This window comes from Scatophagus argus, chromosome 6 (assembly GCF_020382885.2).
Source record: "Scatophagus argus isolate fScaArg1 chromosome 6, fScaArg1.pri, whole genome shotgun sequence".
Taxonomy (NCBI): Eukaryota; Metazoa; Chordata; class Actinopteri; family Scatophagidae; genus Scatophagus; species Scatophagus argus.
Window position 1 is genome coordinate 20,716,128 of NC_058498.1, and position 18,997 is coordinate 20,735,124.

At 39.8% G+C, this 18,997-nt stretch overlaps 1 protein-coding gene across 1 annotated transcript in view; it reads left to right on the plus strand.

Annotated features, from left to right (window-relative positions):
• Window positions 1-382: 382 nt before the first annotated feature.
• cyfip1 (cytoplasmic FMR1 interacting protein 1) overlaps window positions 383-18,997 on the plus strand; it is a 30,438-nt gene continuing 11,823 nt past the window's right edge. Inside the window, exons 1-19 of the mRNA XM_046390825.1 lie at window positions 383-654; window positions 6,417-6,537; window positions 7,520-7,609; window positions 8,096-8,173; window positions 8,386-8,487; window positions 8,562-8,743; window positions 9,630-9,726; window positions 10,184-10,312; window positions 10,452-10,556; window positions 11,427-11,518; window positions 12,734-12,851; window positions 13,407-13,529; window positions 13,762-13,887; window positions 13,972-14,138; window positions 15,588-15,735; window positions 16,604-16,757; window positions 16,863-17,019; window positions 18,133-18,229; window positions 18,825-18,901. Of these exons, the coding sequence (XP_046246781.1) occupies window positions 6,421-6,537; window positions 7,520-7,609; window positions 8,096-8,173; window positions 8,386-8,487; window positions 8,562-8,743; window positions 9,630-9,726; window positions 10,184-10,312; window positions 10,452-10,556; window positions 11,427-11,518; window positions 12,734-12,851; window positions 13,407-13,529; window positions 13,762-13,887; window positions 13,972-14,138; window positions 15,588-15,735; window positions 16,604-16,757; window positions 16,863-17,019; window positions 18,133-18,229; window positions 18,825-18,901 (2,159 nt within the window). The 5' untranslated portion in view covers window positions 383-654; window positions 6,417-6,420. The remainder of the gene's footprint in view (window positions 655-6,416; window positions 6,538-7,519; window positions 7,610-8,095; window positions 8,174-8,385; window positions 8,488-8,561; window positions 8,744-9,629; window positions 9,727-10,183; window positions 10,313-10,451; window positions 10,557-11,426; window positions 11,519-12,733; window positions 12,852-13,406; window positions 13,530-13,761; window positions 13,888-13,971; window positions 14,139-15,587; window positions 15,736-16,603; window positions 16,758-16,862; window positions 17,020-18,132; window positions 18,230-18,824; window positions 18,902-18,997) is intronic.

Sequence of the window (18,997 nt, forward strand, 5' to 3'; positions counted from 1 at the left end):
GCCAATTAGCCTTTTATCCCATTTGAAAACAAAATAATCACTAGGTTATTGTTACTTCTATTTAGTTTTGGCAGTGGTTGTAACTTACTATTAGTATCTAGAAAATATAACTACCTATGTCAAATTGTAAACTGTATTTTTTAACGTCAACATTATACAGTAAAGTATTTACATAATACAAATTCTGTTATATTTCACTTAATATAACAATTAATTGAGGATTTCTGTAAAGAAATCTGTGCTGTGTGTGTGTGTGGTGGTGGTTGGGTGGGTGGGCACGCTGTCTTTTGGCACTAATCACCCCCCATACCCTCGGGCAGGACCTTACTGTACATTCCTTTGACTTTGCTTTTATGCTCCACGTCCTGCCCTAGTGGAGGAGACCAGCAGCGCAGCTCTGAGCGGAGTTTCCTGTTGAGTTCCCTGTTTGAGGGACAGGAACTCCCTGCTCTACTTCTCTCCCCCGCCCATGATAATAACACCGACCGAGGAAAGATTCCTCTGGCCGACGACAGGGAAAAAAAAAGAATTGGATTAAAGACTTCCTAACCTGGACTTCACAGTCGCCGGAGGTATCAGCATTCCGGTTGCATGGCGCTGTAACTGTCCCGTTTATAACCGCACAAGTTTTCCTTGCTAACCGACAAACTGCGGGTGAGTAGAAACGATTGATTGCGAAGTTGTTTCAGCGCTTCTGTGTTTCCAGCTAAGTTAGCCACGGTGGGAAAGTTGAGTGAGAAAAAGTTGCGTGACATAACTTCAGGTGTAAGGTTCCTAACCGCTTCGTTAAAGTTGTTCGTTTGTTTTTTTAAAAAAACGCTTCTTTCAAATGGTCTTCAGAGTAATTAGCTTGAGGAGGTTAACAGCTTGTTGCAATGCAAAGCCATTTTCCTGGCTCACAGGCCCGAGCTGTGACTAAGCTCAGGCCACGACACGGAGCAGGGATACAGCCATGATCACAGCAACAAGTTGGAGGCAAGACTCCAGGACTTCTTCACACCAAAATCTCACTGATCACAAAGGTTTTCTCGTTCAGAGCTTTATTTTAGAAGAAGTTATGACTAAATGTGAGTTGGAGCAGAGAGTTATGTGTCCGCCCGGTGTGACAGCCACTGTAGAAGCTATTAACAAAGTTATATCCTGCATTATTATTTGGGCTTACTGCCTGAAGCTAGGGTACGGTGTCAAACTAAATGATGGCATATTTTTCTGGGGATCCCTTTCTTTTCCTCCTGTGTTTGTTCCCATAGGAAGCACTGTTGTAGGACAGTTGTGTTCAGGAACCAGACTGTATTCCCGCACCCTCCTGGTGTTGCGTTCACCGACCAGCTATTTAGTCTAAATACTAGTTCATTCAGCCTGTTCAAGCATTTGTAAATCTGTACGTTTATAAACATGTGTAAAAATATCCTTATAGTAATGGCATTGGGCTGTTAACATTAAGGCTACTGCTGTGTTAAGTAAGTACGTACTGCTCTGCTTGTATGGTCTATAGTCAGTGTTAGCTTTGAGGACTCGGAGGAAAGAAGGAAGGAAGGAGGGGGAATGATGAGGTATGAAGATATTGTAGTAAAACCGCATTTTTTTTTGGTGTTTTGTTTTCTCCTTGTGGTTCATTTCTTTTTCAGCGATGTTGTAAAGTGAGCTGAGGACTGTATACCTCTGCTGATGTGTGCCATATACTGTACTTAGTACAGTAATGAAGCCACTGAAACTGTATAGTGGGTTTCCATTTCCCATACTTGTTTTGTATTTTATCAATGAACATGTTGAGATCTTTGAAATGTTGTTATGCTTGCTTTATATTTGCCTTAGGAAATCCTCTAAATATATATGAGTCCAAATTAAGCGGTATATTTGGCATATAATGTTGAGATTCATTTGGCACTGATAAGTGGTGTCACAGTATCTTGCAAATTCAGCGGTACAAAAGTTATGTTTTCACACCTCAAGCTCAACAAACACATACAACTTCCTTCAGAGCTAGGCACTTTTTGATGCAGCTACCCTCTGCCATTGCAGAGGAAACGTGTAAAGTACACATTCTGGAGGGCATAGATTGGTTGGTGTTAAATGTTTCACTTGTTCTGGCTGGCATGGAACAGTGACGAGCTTGAAAGGTCGACCTACACAAATGTCATATTTTTATTTATTTGTAGTTGTATGCAACCATGCATGTAGTTTCCGTCTTTAACTGCTAATCCACCACAGTGGAGAAAATGCAATTTTATTTTTGGTTCTTACAGAATGGAAATATGATATTTGAAAAACTCAACAGCAATATGACTTAAAGAACAATATTCTGGTCAATCTAGATCATGGGTTCTCAACCTTTTCTGTCTGGTGCACCCCTTAGCCTTGTCAGCTGAATTAAATCATGTCATTATGATCTCTGCCAATTGTAAGCCAAACATCAAGCAAGTGCAACAACAGCCAAAGATGGCAAGAAGAAAGAAAAGTCCTGGGTACCCGAAATCATATAGTTTTTTTTTTTTTCTAATTAACAACCCACACACAGTGCTGGTACAGAAAAAGTCCCTGGTCACATGCCCACATATTTGTAATAATGTCATTGCTTTAACAGCAAGAAGTGTGGTGTCTGTCTTTGCAGCCATTTATTTTGCAAAGTTCTTTCTCTTTTTTTGTCATCATGGCTTCTTCAATCAACGTCCTCTTCATGTCTCTGTCATGATGTCCATAGACTCTGCTAATCCCAGTTCCATAGTCTGCTTGCTGGTTCAGCACTGTTCCCTGTCATCAACTAACTAGTCTGACTGCAGTTAGAGTTAGCAGCGGTTAGCAGTTACCGTACTTTAGAGTAAATCAAAGCGAGTTGAGGCAGAGCAGCCTAAGGACATCCACATCATACAAACTGTATATTTTCTCCCTTTCATTCATTACCCTCATCTATGCTTGCTGGACACTCAGGGTGCCCTGAACTCCCCGATCCCCACCCACATGCCCTCACACACACATCTGACAGAGCTCTGCACTCTATTGGCAGCACTCCTGTAGTTAGAATTGGTTTTAAATTTGTTGTCATTTAGGACTGCTAAGTTTATAAAAGTGAATATTGTTCCCATATTTTTCCCCATACAATTTTAAAAAAGTTAAGGTCAGTTTGGTCAAGTTTGCATTCATACTTGGCCTGTGGGGTGCATTCCTGGTTGGGAATCACAGGTCTACATAACCCACAGATCTCACTGCATATAGACATTCACTGTCACTGTTTCTTTTAAAGAAAATAGTATTTCCTATTTTCACCCCCTATAGTTCATTTTGTTAAATTCTTTACATTCTTTGTCTTTTGGCTGATGTTATTTCAGCTCGTAACATAAAATATCTCTTGAGATTTCAACAAGAGCTAAGAGGTTGAAATGAATTATTGCTGGTATTATTATAGCATTGCGTGGTAGTGCCTTGTGTTTGCCCTCTGCCTGGCACACCTAGGTTACCTACTCGTGGCCAGTTTAAGCTCCTTATCGTGTAATTACGGAGCCCCACAAACACATGGTATGGCTTCAGCAGCTGCGTAATGACCAACAACCTGGCACGGTAAATTAACGCTTAAAGAGGCATAATTTTTCAGAATTTGTTCCTTGTCTGCCTCTTAACAGGAGACAGCTCCGGATAGTGGAGTCTTAACAGGAACTGTACACCAAAGCAAAAGTCACCAAGATTCCTTTTTAAATAATGAAAATGTTTTTTTTATTTAGCTTCTCTCTGTACTTAAAGTAGACCAATGGGCTCGGCAACAGCTTCAAAACTACTTGGTGTTTTTTATGTTCTCAGAATTTCCACTTCAACAAAGTGAACTAAGTATAAAAATGTATTTTTTGAAATGCAGAACTGTGTGAGTTTTTTTCTTTTGTTACTTTCAGTTTCTTGACCATCAGCTTGAATGCTCGGTGTCAGTCTTTTTGTGTCTTGAAGCAGGCTGAGCATCACATGCTCTCATTGTCTGGGATTTGTACTTCCCTGTTTTGTGACTTGGATGACTGATCTGTTGCCTGATATGCTGCTTGCTTGACTGTTTGCAGTTCAGTTTGGCAAGCTAAAAAAAGACTTTTGCCTGAATCGCTAATGAGACAAGCTCTGAAGACTGCTTTACATAGCACTTCCCATCTGACTTCCTCTCCTATTTCAAAAATCATTTCATAACTAACCACACCTATTTTAATCCCTGTACATTTCAATAACTTTTGTATGCCATTGTAAACGACACTAATTCCATAAGCAATATAGAAAATATTTTTTACATTACTTACAGTGCAGTAAACCACCCAAATATGGGACAAATGGCATCTATATACTTCCACATATCTGAAAGTAATCTGAAATAAATGAAGTACTGAAGTTCAGTTTTGACTTTGTTAACATCTGTACTGGGTTACCGGTCTATGAACTGTACCCCCATACAGGCAAACATCTTGAAATGCTCTTAAACCTGACAGTCAGTACTTGAAGCTCAGTCATTGTGTCATTTCAGCCAAATCAAAATGGGTCACATTCAAAACTTAAGAAGTGACTTGTACAGGATTTGTATTTATGAGGGGACTAATCAGTTTGTTTGGGCTGTAGTTCTGCTTTTCTGAGCAATAGCCTGTGAAATCATGCTACTCCTCCATTTAGCAAACCTCCAGTAGACCTTTTAGTGCTTTTCATCAATTGTATTATCCAAAAATGTTGTTCAGAATATAAAGTATTTCAGTCTGTGAAGTGACTGTTTAATGTTATTAATGCAAGGAAGTCTCCCATAACAAGCCAACCAACTGACCGACATTTTTGTCTATGCTTCATTTCTGTAATCAAAAGAGCAGCTGCCTTTTGTAATCTGATGCGACTGACGGTCGTCGCTGTGTACATGCCTTGTAGATATCTTTGTGGAGTGCATGTCTGGGCTTGCGTTAGCCAACGAGCCCTCTGTGTGCTTTGCATAATGTCTGCATAATGAGGAATAAAAATATTTTGATAAAAATAAAGGAACTCCTAATGTAGCGAGGTGAAGTCCCGGGTTGTCCTCTAGCTTGCTTCCGTTTCAGTAGCAAGACAGTGTTTGTTTTATTAGACTTGCTGAAAATTTGAAACAGAATTTTTCTGCCTCTGTCCATATTATAAGCTAAATGGTTATCTAGTGCTCTACTCTACTGGAAAATAAATTGCTGATAGTTTTGTTTGCATCCAACAGGCACATATTCCATGAGTCAGAGGGGTGGGGCTTTGTTTTTGCCATGACAGTTTCCAAAGCTAACGGTGTGATTTCATGAGAAGACAGTGCGAATTACTGTCAGCCACCCAGTTGCTGAACATTTTCTGAAGGCTGACAGAGCTGTAAAAGTGGCTGTGTCAATGCACGTGATATGAGCCCTTAAAATGTCAGTATCCTGCAGCAGCCTCCCCTCTCTGTGCTGTGTGCTATACTTCCATCTACAGAGCAGGAGGTCATTGACCTCCTCTGACCGTGTGCCTGTGCACGCAGTGATTGCCAGGCTTTTGTGTTGGTGGTTATTCGCTGTGGATTGTTTGACCCTCTGTCCATTCTGATTGCAATAGGTTTTTTGATTGTTCAGTGCCAGTGACATCCAAAAGTCAGAAGTCAGCAGCAGCATGAGAATGCACAAGCAAATCACACCACTTGCCAATACAATACTCATCTATTTGCCTTTGATTTGATTTGAATGAGGCACAGGAGCAACAAATTTCACACAAATAGAGAAAATTATATAGAGATAGAGAAAAGAAATTACACAGTTTTTGCAATAATGCTCTGTTGTCATAAATCTCCCTAAAGAACAAAACAATGACTCAGCCCTATCATTCAGCATCTAAATTAGCCTGCTGAATTTGTGTTCTCAATTTTACATCATACATATTGATAACATATATATAAGACCTCTTGGGAAACTCGCATCAACCACATGGAGTTGTTACAATACACACGTCTGTACATGTAAGAGCAGACAAACCTCAGGTCGGACGGAGGGATGTGCACAAAACAAGATGTCAAGATACAGATGCATGATAAGCCAATGTCAGATAGATTAGGACAGCTGTTTTTAATAGTGTTGAGGCTGTGATTCAACACTCATCTTCAGGTTATTTGTGCGGAAAGCAGTGTGCAGCTTGTTGGCATAAAGGGGAACCTGAAGTGTTCTGTGGAGCTCCTTTTATGGGGGGAGTGTTCTCTGTCTGCAGCTGCATCATCTTGCTGGTTAGCTGGGTTTGTGGGTTTTTAAAAATGAACTTCAGTTTAGTTTTCCCAGTACAACTAAAAAAAAAAAAAAAATAGAACTTACACCAACAATGAAGCCACAGTGCAGTACGTCTGTGTTGTTTATTATTGTTTGTGCATAAAGGCTGCCATACTTTATCGTGTTTGCAGAAGTTGTAAAGGTGATTCTTTTTGTCCCTTTCAGCAACATGACGTCCACAGTGACTTTAGAGGATGCTCTCTCCAATGTGGACCTGCTGGAAGAGCTGCCACTCCCAGATCAGCAGCCATGCATCGAACCCCTTCCCTCCTCAGTCATGTTTCAGGTCAGTGCTGACGGATATGTTTTGCTGCTGTCCAAGTCCAACTACGAATCTTCTGTGCAGTCTAATGAGATACACAAAGATACAGTCGGTCATACTAATTAGTTTATTTACAATGGCTAATCATATTTGAAGGCAGCTAGTGAATGTTTTTATTTGTGTGACCAAGGTTTCTTTGATTCCTTTTGCTGTGGGAGGATAAACAGACACAGGAACTGATAGCAAAGATTTAAAGTGTTGTTTCTTTTCTGAACAAGATGGGGACCATGACAACAGAGGTTATATTCAAGTAAAACTTCTGTTTTTCTTTTTTCCCTCTGTCCAAAAACTCATAACTCTAACAATCAATCGTAGTGCAGGAATTAAGAAGCAACGTAACTAGTCCCAAATCGTCTGTAGACATTTGTTCACCAGAGCTGTTGCCTACATCAACCATGAGTATCTTGACGATGAATCAGTAATTTCTTGTAGAGGCCAAAAGATCCTGTGTCAATGAGTTCATACTGTACATGTGCATGTAATACATATATAAACACTAAAAACTGAAAGACAGTTTGTAGTCCATAAATAAAACATTTATCAGAAAGCTGCAATTGATTCAGGACTGCTAGAAGAAGTACAGCACAGTAAGTAAACCAGTTATCAAAATTATTTTAAACGGTACTGATGGTAGCTTCGCTTATCTCATCTTGGATATTGAAGATTAAGTGAACATATTGATTTCCATGTGTGTGCAAAATTTCCAAACAATGAATGCAGAGTGATTTGGATGAGTTGAGTCGGTGTGGTTAGCCTGCACAAGTCAGCTCACTTCAGGACAATACTGAAAATGTTGTTTGTGAAACAGACCAATCCAATAGCTTTGCAGTGGTAACTTGTAGCACACACACACTAGCGTGCTGACTATTATATTTTTGTTTCGTACATATATGACATCTGTACTATTGTCATTTTTTAAAAATCATAATTTCCTATCTTCCCACAGCCCAACTTCAACACCAACTTTGAGGACCGAAATGCATTTGTCACCGGCATCGCCAGATACATTGAGCAGGCCACCGTCCACTCCAGCATGGTACAGAAGAAGAAAACCACTTATTAGCATTTCATTTTTAGTGTCAGTCCTTTCTCTCCTCAGTAATGACTGGGTAGGAAAAATAAATTCAGTGGAATGAGGTCAAAGGCTTGCTGTGAACTGGTTCTGGTAAAGGACTTGCCTGTCCCACCAGAGCAGTTGGTATTGTGTAGCAGGCAGCTCCTAGGATCCAGGCCCAGAAGCAAATGGCCTAAGGACAAACAGATGCTTTGGAGCATCTTTTAACAGGAATAGTGGGGCTTTGTGTCTAATTAGTGAGGGATAATTGCTTGGGGTGCACTTCCCTGCCCACCCACTGGGCATAAATGACTGAGAAAAGAAGCAATGGTGCATGCATGTCGTAGTCCTTATCTGCTGTACGTGTCTTGATTTAGTTTGGGAGAATATAAGCCAGTATGAAATTTATTCTTTTGTAGATGATCTCCAGTAATCAAAGTGACTGATTGATTCTGTTTGATAAATTAGAATGAGATGTTGGAGGAGGGGCAGGAATATGCCGTCATGCTCTACACCTGGAGGAGCTGCTCACGTGCAATACCACAGGTAATGACTGCGTCTCTCATTTTCCAATCCAAAATGACAAATATTTTCTTCTCCAGCTCCTAAAACTTTATAGTTTAGTTTATAAGACATGTCCATAATAAGTGATCATTAAAATAGCTTTTAGTTGCAGTTTGAATCGTATATGATAATAACTCAGCGAGCAAAAACTTCACTAAGCTTCTTTTTTTTTTTCTGTTGATATTCTCTTTTAGGTGAAATGCAACGAACAGCCCAACAGAGTGGAGATCTATGAGAAGACAGTGGAGGTCCTGGAGCCGGAAGTCACCAAGCTGATGAATTTCATGTACTTCCAGGTAATTTTAGGTCCTACCTACACCAGGGACTCTGGCTGGCTGAGTTGCGGTAACCTCCACTTCCTCTTTTCCAGCGTACAGCAATTGATCGTTTCTGCGGAGAAGTCCGTCGTCTGTGCCACACCGAGCGCAGAAAAGACTTTGTCTCCGAGGCATACCTGCTAACACTCGGGAAGTTCATCAACATGTTCGCTGTGCTGGATGAGCTGAAGAACATGAAGTGCAGCGTCAAGAACGACCACTCCGCCTACAAACGGTATTCAGGAACATTGAAAGTTACACTGCATGCATGCTTTCACACGCCTGATTACCCCAACAGACACTAGATGGCAGCATCACTCAGCCTTCATGAACACCATTCTATGTACTCTTTCACTTCACCAGTCAACCCTTTCACTTTTTGTACATGCACTGTATGGACAAACGTATGGGGGCACCCAGCCATTACACCAACAGGGACACAGTCATGCTGGAATGGAAAAGGGCCTTCACCAAACTGTTGCCACAAAGTTGGATTAGCATTAACCAAAATGTCTTGGTATGCTGATTAAAATTTCCCCTCACTGGAAGTAAGGGGCCTAGTCCTGCCCCATCCCAATACTTTTGTCTTTTTAGTGTCCACATTTTCTGTATGTCTGGATATGAATGGATGAAATAGCCTCAGTGTGCCAGGATCAAGACAGATTAGTGTCTTTTGGAACAACAATTCTCATAATTTAGAGTCAACAGGAAGTATAATCTTACCACGAATTCTAGTTTCTGCCTGTATTTGTTTCCGTTTTGCCAAATTGGCAACATTAAAAAATATACTTTATTAGCTAGTAGCAGTTCTTTTATACATGGTTCCCACAGATGTACAGACAAATGACGGAGTTATAAGTCGTGCCTTTTTTCTATGATTTTTAAGCGGTTAATTCATGATGGACAAACTAAGTTACACTGGATCTAAAAATAGGCGGCTCACGTCTGGGTATTTATATTTGACAGAGCTGTGTTGTCTCATGTCTCTCCCTCTGCGACCCCTCTCTTCTGGGCAGCAGTGCCTCACAGTTTAAAAATGTGCTTAAAGTCTGCTTGGTGTGAATTTTTTAATTAAAACAAAATCTGTTTTGTTCTGTTTTTTTTTTTTTGCCTTTGCCCAGAGCTGCCCAGTTCCTCAGAAAAATGTCTGAGCCTTCATCCATCCAGGAGTCTCAGAATTTGTCCATGTTCCTGGCAAACCACAACAAAATCACCCAGGTTGGTCAGATGTACATCATACTGTTCATTCAATATTATTGTGACTGAATAATTTTGACTTAAAAGGCTCAACAGTTGTGTTGTTACTGTTGTCTTGAGCTTATTTCAGAGTTCACAGGAATTTGTTGATGTCCATGCTGTAAAATGTCTGTGGAAAAAAGCTTTTAAAATGCTGTCACTGTAGACTGCAGTTTTTGTCCAGAAAAATGCCAGATCCAGTGATGTGTTCCAGTTTTCTTGCTTTGCTGTCATCAGAATAACACATGACAAGTCTTTAAGGCTGATGTGAACTGAGGTCAGGAAAACGTAGAGAACATTGAAATGAATTTACCTTGGGATCAATAAAGTATCCATCTATCTATCTCTATCTATGAGGAACATCTCTCAAATGAATTTGCTGCATAATTAATAGCACTATAATTAAGTATTCAGACATCTATTTTGTACTTTCTGCCAGTCTTTGCAACAGCAGCTGGAAGTAATTAATGGATACGAGGAGCTGCTGGCAGACATCGTCAACCTGTGTGTCGATTACTACGAGAACAAGATGTACCTCACTCCCAGTGAGAAACACATGCTGCTCAAAGTAAGTAAAGGACTGCAACTGCAGGAGTGGATTGGTTATGACTGTGGATTGTAATGATTGTTGCAGTGTTCCCGCTCATTCTAAACAATTTACTGAAGCACTGGAAGTAATGGATATCCTTTGTACAACCATCTCCTAGGTAATGGGCTTTGGCTTGTACCTCATGGATGGAAACAGCAGCAACATCTACAAGCTAGATGCCAAGAAGAGAATTAACCTGACCAAGATCGACAAGTTTTTCAAGGTATGGAAGTGTATACATGTAGTAAATATAGACACATATTTTGCCAAGCTGTATTGTAATTCATCTCACTACAATGCATTACAGTTTCATTTCCCAGCTCCCTTGAAATACGGAATGCTATCAGAATTTCCAAAATCCGATAATATTACTGATTAAGTGGTACTTTTGTCCAAACAGTATGAATTTCTGAGGTGAAAGTAATGCCTTTTGTGGACCCGTGTGTGCTGCCACTTACTGCCAAATCAGACTTAACACATCAGTTAAGAATTTCTGGAGGACCTAAGTGCCTTCATATTCATCTTGTTTCATTTTACCAAAGTTTAATAAAAGAAAAAAATACAAACAAATGACTGAGAGTACCTCTTTAGAGGGATTGCTGCCATCTGGCAAGCAACACAGAATTATCTGCTGCTGGTAACCCTTAAAAATGAGTATAATTATTACAAAACCAAATATGCCTGCAACTAACAATTGTTGTAATTATCAATTAATACTGGACAGTAAAATGTCAGGAAACAGTAAAATGCTATTTATGGTTTCCTAAAATCAAAAGTGTTGTGTTGTGTCTATACATTTTAATTGTGTGTTATCCTAAAAGCAGCTGGGTATTCCTTTGAAATTATTGTAACTCTACATTAGAGAAACTTAAAGAAAATAGACTGCTGGTTGTTTGTATTGTTCATGATTTTCATTTAGACTTTTTCACTTAATCAGCCCTTTAGAAGTTTGACAACAAGAATGACCATTTTTCCATGATGAGTTGTTTGCACCCTTTGTACCAATTTTACTAATGAGACAGTCATTTTGGTCTTCACTTCCAATAATTAATGTGGTAATAATAATACAAACGTGTGTGTTGTGTGGTCACAGCAACTCCAGGTGGTCCCTCTGTTCGGTGACATGCAGATTGAGTTGTCCCGGTACATCAAGACCAGTGCTCACTTTGAAGAGAACAAATCCAGGTGAGAGGAAAACGCACTGTTGATCAGGAAGTGTCTGTGACCTAAGGTGGCCATGATAGCAGTGATAATCTGATGTCATGACAGCCATGTTGCCAGCCAATTGCATAAAAAGACCAAAACTGTTTGTGTATCCATACTTCAGCTTCCTTACTGTATACTCATTTATTTTTAAAAATAGGTAACACATATATAGTATTTTTTTTTTGAAGGATCATTAATGTCCTAAAACAGTAAGATACTGAAGTTTTTACACATGTGTGGTTCAAAGGATGACTGTCGGTTTGTCCATCAGCCACTTTGGTCCTGACTGAAGTATATCAACATCTTTGGATAACTGTGAAATTTTGTATTTTGGACAGTGTGTCTAATATTTGAAATTATACATTTACTTGTACTTTGTGTGTAGCGCTAATCAGTAAATCTAAAGTAAAAATCTGAGATGGAGAACATCAACATGTTATTATTGCCATATGAGCATATTAGCATTTAGCTCATAGCTCATTAGAATAGCCGTGCGTGAGTACACACAGAGCGGCTAGAATGACTGTAGTCTCATGTCTGAGTTACATTGGTTTACAAGACTTGAAGTAAAGACATAGACTTTTGACATCAAGATAAAGAATATTTACAACTTTATACTTTAAGTTAAGTTCTTTAAGTATTTTGCTGTTCTTAAAGGCCACATAATGGTTAAGTGATACTGTGCTTCTTCTCAGCTATCACATCCTCGTAACTAAAAGTGTTTTTCTTAAAGATGCATTTATGAGATGCACTGACATACTGTTGGTGCTGTTTACTGCTGTTGCCACTGAATGCTTTTTTTCCCCTTTTTTCAAAGTGGTTTCTTTTTCAATGTCTGACTCTGAAATAAACAAATGGAAGTACAACTGTCTTTTATTTAACCACTTCACATCTTTAAAAATATGGCCTGTGTTTTGTTCTCTGTTATTAACAACTCCCCTGAAAGTGGCACTAACAGTGAATTTATCCTATTAGTACTGTTTATGTAGCTACCCTGATATCAAACATATAATCCTCATGGCACTATGTCTGGCCCAATTGTGCATATTGTTAAGTTGTTTCCTGCTTTATCTTCTTCTGCTCCATTAATCCTTGGGTGGTTTTCTCATTGTTGGTGTGTCTTTATTTCTTTCTGAACAGAAGCATCCTTTTTTTCCCTCACTTTGCTTCTCTCCTGTGCCTTGAACCCTGTAGGTGGACTTGCACATCTATATCCAGCAGCCCTCAGTACAACATCTGTGAGCAGATGATTCAGATCCGCGAGGATCACATGCGCTTCATCTCGGAGCTGGCTCGCTATAGCAACAGTGAGGTTAGTATGGAATTCTATAGGGCTTGAAACACTCAAGTACCATGCCAGCAGAAATTGGTCATCATTGAGGTGTTAGATTGTCAGATCACTAGATTGAATGCATAATATTACCTCAGATTGTCGTCCATTAAAAAGCATCCTCCACCTGGCTGTTCTGACAGACAATCTCCTTCACAAGAAGGCTTTCTTATGTGAGGGGAGATTTGACTTTCCAGCAGTGATGTAACAAGCTTTTCAGCAGATGTCTTGCCCCGGTGGATTTTCAGGAGTCACATCTCTTTGCGACTCAGGTGCTTAACTGACTGACTTGCGGATCAGAGCTGCTGATGTACTGAATACAGGAACACTGGGAATGAGAAAGTTATTTTAATGGGCTCATCCATTTTCCCACTCTGTATGTTTCATTAGGCCACTGAACTGCTTGTCCCTTCTTATCAATTTTTATAGATTTTTCTCACTAACCTGTACTATGAGTAAATCAGCTTTTCAGGGATGGGCATTCAGTGTTTGGTATGGTTTGTATGTGTTAAAGTGCGTTAAATTCTATCCATGTAGGTGGTGACCGGCTCAGGCCGTCAGGAGGCCCAGAAGACTGATGCAGAATACAGGAAGCTGTTCGACTTGGCCCTGCAGGGCATGCAGCTGCTGTCCCAGTGGAGCGCTCATGTCATGGAAGTGGTGAGGAAGTACATTACAGAGATGTACATGAAATTTATTGATGATGATTGATTCCTATTTCTTGTGTAAAATTCTTTGACGATGCGTAGAGCTCCAGAGGACAACAAACTGAATATTATACTGGCAGTTGCTTAGGTGGGCAGCACTTTGCTCACTGGTAGATATATGTTTAATGTCGATTTTTTTTTTTTCGTCTGGTTGCATCTTTTTAAAACTGTGACTTTTCCCACAGTACTCCTGGAAACTTGTTCATCCAACTGACAAGTACTCCAACAAGGAGTGTCCTGACAACGCTGAGGAGTACGAGAGAGCCACCCGATACAACTACACAAGCGAGGAGAAGTTTGCTCTCGTGGAGGTCAGTTGTGACTTCATCACACATACTGATGTTTTTCGATTTACCAGTCATCTTGTCACTGATTAACTGTTGTTCTTTTGCCAGGTGATGGCAATGATAAAGGGACTGCAGGTGCTGATGGGACGCATGGAGAGTGTGTTCAATCACGCCATTCGCCACACCATTTATTCGGCTCTGCAGGACTTTGCTCAAGTCACTCTGCGTGATCCCCTGCGACAGGCCATCAAGAAGAAGAAAAATGTCATCCAGAGGTATGAATCAGTCATAAAGTAATCACATCTCTGCAGCACAGCGACCTCAACACCTTTACATTTCAAAATAAAATACAGTCTAGTCCTCATTTCCTCCCTTATGCGGGCTTGTATATAGCTGTATATTGTACAGTGTTTACTTGAACACTGCTAATTTATTAACTCTTTATATTTTTGAAACTGTTTTGCACACTTTTGCATTCTATTCTGTTCTTGTGAGCTGCCACAAGAAGTGAATTTCCCTGCTGTTCATCTTATCTTATGAATTATTCAATCTGTGTACCCTCAAATATTAACCAAAACTTTGTACTTATCCTGCTGCTTGAGCTGTGGCTAATTGGGACTAATGGCCAATGAACCAAATACAGACATACTTGAGAAGATTTTGCAGACATGATTTATTTTGCAAAAGCTAGAATAATTATGTTGTTCAGACATACATTCAGACATACATACATTACAAGGAGCTACCTGAGACTTGGATTATGTAACACAAGTAGTTTAGGAACTCCTTCACCATTCAAGGATGTCAGTGTAAGTATAAAAGTATATCTTTCTTCTGGTTTTCAAAGCTGTGGTCTGTTTAATATATAATTATATTCAACATTTTATCAAATAACTGCATGGTGGCTTGCTCTACAGATAAACATCAACATCATCTGACTCTGCAGTTTCTCTTCACTTTGTGGAGCTCTCTGTTTGTTGTTTTGATTTTCTGACTGCAGCTTTGCTGTTCTGGTTCAGTCTCATGGTTCTCATTGCGTCATTTACAGCCGCAGCAGACACCTGTTTTCAGGGGAAAAGCCCTTAAACCCCCCATTTGGTATGCTAGCTTTTAGTGGCTGAAGAGCTACATGTTTCTCTTAAGAGCAGGTGAAGCACAAAGAAAAGCAAAAAAGGAGAGTGAATATCGGGCTGGTTTTGTCAACTGGACAGTGACACAACTCCAATGCTAACGAGCGCCAACATGTTCACCGTATAAACCCAAAAGATGATATGTCAACTTTGTGTTTTCATTGTGTTTCCACTGCCATCCAAGTATTATATTTTTGTATGTAATGCCATTGCCGTGAATGTACAAAACCTAACCTTTCAAATATTGCTGTTTTCCAAACCAAGCATAGCCATATTTTTATTGGAAACAGAAATTTTTGATGCGATGGTGAATCTGTTTTCCTGCAGATGTCTCTGAATGCTCCAGTAAACTTCAGTGCAGCTGCTCCCTTAGAAAGCTCTGCAGTGTTTAATAAGTTGAAACCTACTGAGCTGCAAAGGCTCTCCACCAAATCTGTCAGAGCAAGAATATTTTCCACGTGCATTATCACATTTGTAACTCATGAGAGAGGATTTATGCAGCAGTTGCAGTGTGTGTGTGACTGTACTCGTGCACAGACAGCCTAACTAATGGTTGAAACTTCTTCTGGTTTTTGAATTGTCCTCTCACTGCAGTGTCCTCCAGGCCATCCGGAAGACAGTGTGTGACTGGGAGACCGGCCGGGAGCCACACAACGACCCTGCACTTCGTGGAGAAAAAGATCCCAAGGGTGGCTTTGATATTAAGGTTCCCCGTCGTGCAGTGGGACCCTCTAGTACACAGGTCTCGCCTCATCCTCCACCTCTGCTGATATTCTTAACCACACCTCTCCTTAACTTTTCCTCTCACTATCCTCTTCTCACACATTCCAGGTCTTGCACGCTGTGACCCTGGCTGCTGCAAGCCTATATTAATTAGGCTTATGAAGCTCATGCAGCCCCTGTAGCGCATTGCGTTTGAGCTCAGTTCTGTCAAATTTGAATCACTCCTGGATAAGGGTGATAATATGAGCTGAGAAGATCTCGAGCAGGACTGATCTGCCTCACAAACCAGCTGCTTTGTTCAGTCACCCTTAATAAGCTCTCTTCTCATTTAAATCCATATATTATGGAACTGAGTAGTAATCATCTGTGCAACTATGTATCGCACATATTGTTATTTTGTTGTAGTGTCCCTTATGTTGCATAAACCACACAGACTTATCAGCTTAGAGCTCAGTTCCAAGAATTAATCTGTTTTCCAGGTGCCAGACTATGAAGCTATAAAGCAACTAAGCAATCACCTTGTGTGTTTATCTACCTGGATTCAATAGAACTCAGCGTTGGTGTTTTAAGTAATGGTAGATATGAAGAAGGATCTGAACAAATGTTGCCCACTGAGGTGAACTCAAGTATTTTGAGTGTTGATCAAAAGAAAAATGTACTGCTCCCTGCTCCCTGCTGATGCAGGTCTGCTATGGTAGGAAAAACCAACAGGCCACATAACTTTAATGAGGAGAATACGAGTATTTGAAGGATGTGCGGTGTTTGAGGATGATGTAGCTAGTCAAGGCACCAGAATGCTGACATTAACATGATTCTGAATACATTGTCAGCCTTTTTTTTTCTTTTCAATTAATCATCTATGGCTTTTCACTTTTCTACCTATGCAGCTCTACATGGTGAGGACTATGCTGGAGTCTCTCATTGCAGACAAAAGTGGCTCTAAGAAGACTCTGCGCAGCAGTCTGGAAGGCCCCACCATCTTGGACATTGAGAAATTTCACCGCGAGTCCTTCTTTTACACCCACCTGCTAAACTTCAGTGGTAAGAAATAAAAGTTTAGCCCTCGAGTTCTTCAGAGCTCCTTACCTGTTGTATAACTGCTGTTAGATGAAGACTCTGTAATTAAACCTTTCTTCCTCCATGCAGAGACCTTGCAGCAGTGTTGTGACCTTTCTCAGCTCTGGTTCAGGGAGTTCTTCCTGGAGCTCACAATGGGCCGAAGGATCCAGTTTCCTATTGAGATGTCCATGCCCTGGATCCTCACGGACCACATCCTGGAGACAAAAGAAGCTTCCATGATGGAGTAAGGATAGCAAGTAGAATCTTTTTGGTTTTCTGGCATCTTGTGTATGCAGAGATGGAGCAGTGAAGCTCTGAAGAACATGCTACTTTTCACCACGTGGGTTGTGTAGACACGGTTTGAGACATTTCTCCTCCTTTTCCTACTAAATTATCTTTTTGGTATCCACACATTTTAATTGTTTGTCTGTCTTTTGCTTCTCTTAGCTCCGTGTAATTGTCTAAATGAGCATGTGAATCATCTAGTAGTGGAAAGCTGGATCAGTTAGTGGAGGATCTCCTGTAACCAGGCCTGTGCCTTTTATAAAGTTCACAGAGTTCTGGAGAAACTTTGGGATGGTGACAATGTTGTATATTGAGAAGCAGAAATTAAGAGCTTAAAATGCCAGAAGTGGCACCACTAATTGTTTCCTTTACAGAACAAACAAGTTCTCAGTTGTGTAATTTGGTAGTTGGAAGTACTGAGATGCCACACTGGCCAGAGGCATTCAGTAACTACAGTGGTTGCCTCTTCTTATCTTAGGTTTTCTAAAAGGACCTTGGGTAAAATCAAAAAAAAATTGGGATTAAGCGTGAATGTTTTCATGTCTGTTTTTAAATCTTTGCTGCAGGATTATGTTGATAGCAGGCAGGTTTTACATAAGCCATTAAGCACATCAACTCGCATGAATCAGAAGTACTTTAATTTCTCAACTGAAAAAATTGCCCCTCAAAAATTCACATTTTAACAATATAGCTATTAAATATTCACAAGAATCATTTTATGGGACCCAAATAAATTAGAATTTCTATTCAAATGTGTATGGAGCTCACTGTAATATGATGCTTGTGCAGTTCTGCTGTTAAGTGAAGGACATTAGCTGTGTAGCACACTCACTCAATAATTTGATATGTTTAACTTCTGAAACTTGGAAGTTCTCAAAAGTTTTGTATTTCTGACTGAAAATGGTTGACATTTTTCCTGGACTGGTTTTATGTGATTTGACAGATATAATGTTTGTTTTACTTTTTCCGTTTGTTTGTACTCCACGACATTCTGAGCACCATATGAACTAATAAGTAGGATTCACAATTTCAGGCACTTCAGAATAAAACTTTTTGCTTTTATCTCCTCCAGGTATGTGCTGTACCCCCTGGATTTGTACAATGACAGCGCACACTACGCCCTGACCAAATTCAAGAAGCAGTTTCTCTATGATGAAATAGAGGCTGAGGTATTGAAATATTTAGTGTAAACAATGCATGATTGGATGTTATAGAGAAGCAATGCTGAATGTCATTTTTCCATAAACATATTCTGTGTGTCACTTTTCCACATTTACACTCAGTCTCCTCTCCATTGTATATGCCCATATTATAGTAGATTTTTACTCATTATATAAGTTTAGCAACAAAAAGTTTTGTGAGTGTCTTTATGGAGGGCCTGCAGCTGGAGTTACAAAAAAAAAGGGACAAAGCATCACAGTTGTCAAACAAACACAGGACGTTGGACCTACATTTAACCATTGTACATGTCACCTCTAACATAAGAGAACTGAAAATGTAAATAAAGTCTAGGGACACTCAATTTTCTGTCATGTTAAAAAACCAGTGAAAATGGTCTTTATTTTCTGTAGTGAGCCACCACTGACGCACCATGTTTGATTCATCCCGTTTGCTGCTTGTAACCAATCTATTAGATGAATTAAAATGTTGAAGGTTTTTTTTAAAATGGCAACATTTCAAGTAGATTTTTTTCCCTGTTAGTCACCAATCAAAATATATGTTTTCAAAGGCGCATGTTAATTTCAACATCTTCTGTTATTTCAGGTGAACTTGTGCTTTGATCAGTTTGTCTACAAGCTGGCTGATCAGATATTTGCTTACTACAAGATTCTAGCAGGAAGGTAGGTGAAATGTCTATTCTTTTTCATGTTGTTCTACTCATAAGGATGTGGTGGGTTTCACTTTGTTGTATTGCAGTATTTCCTTACCTGAAATAC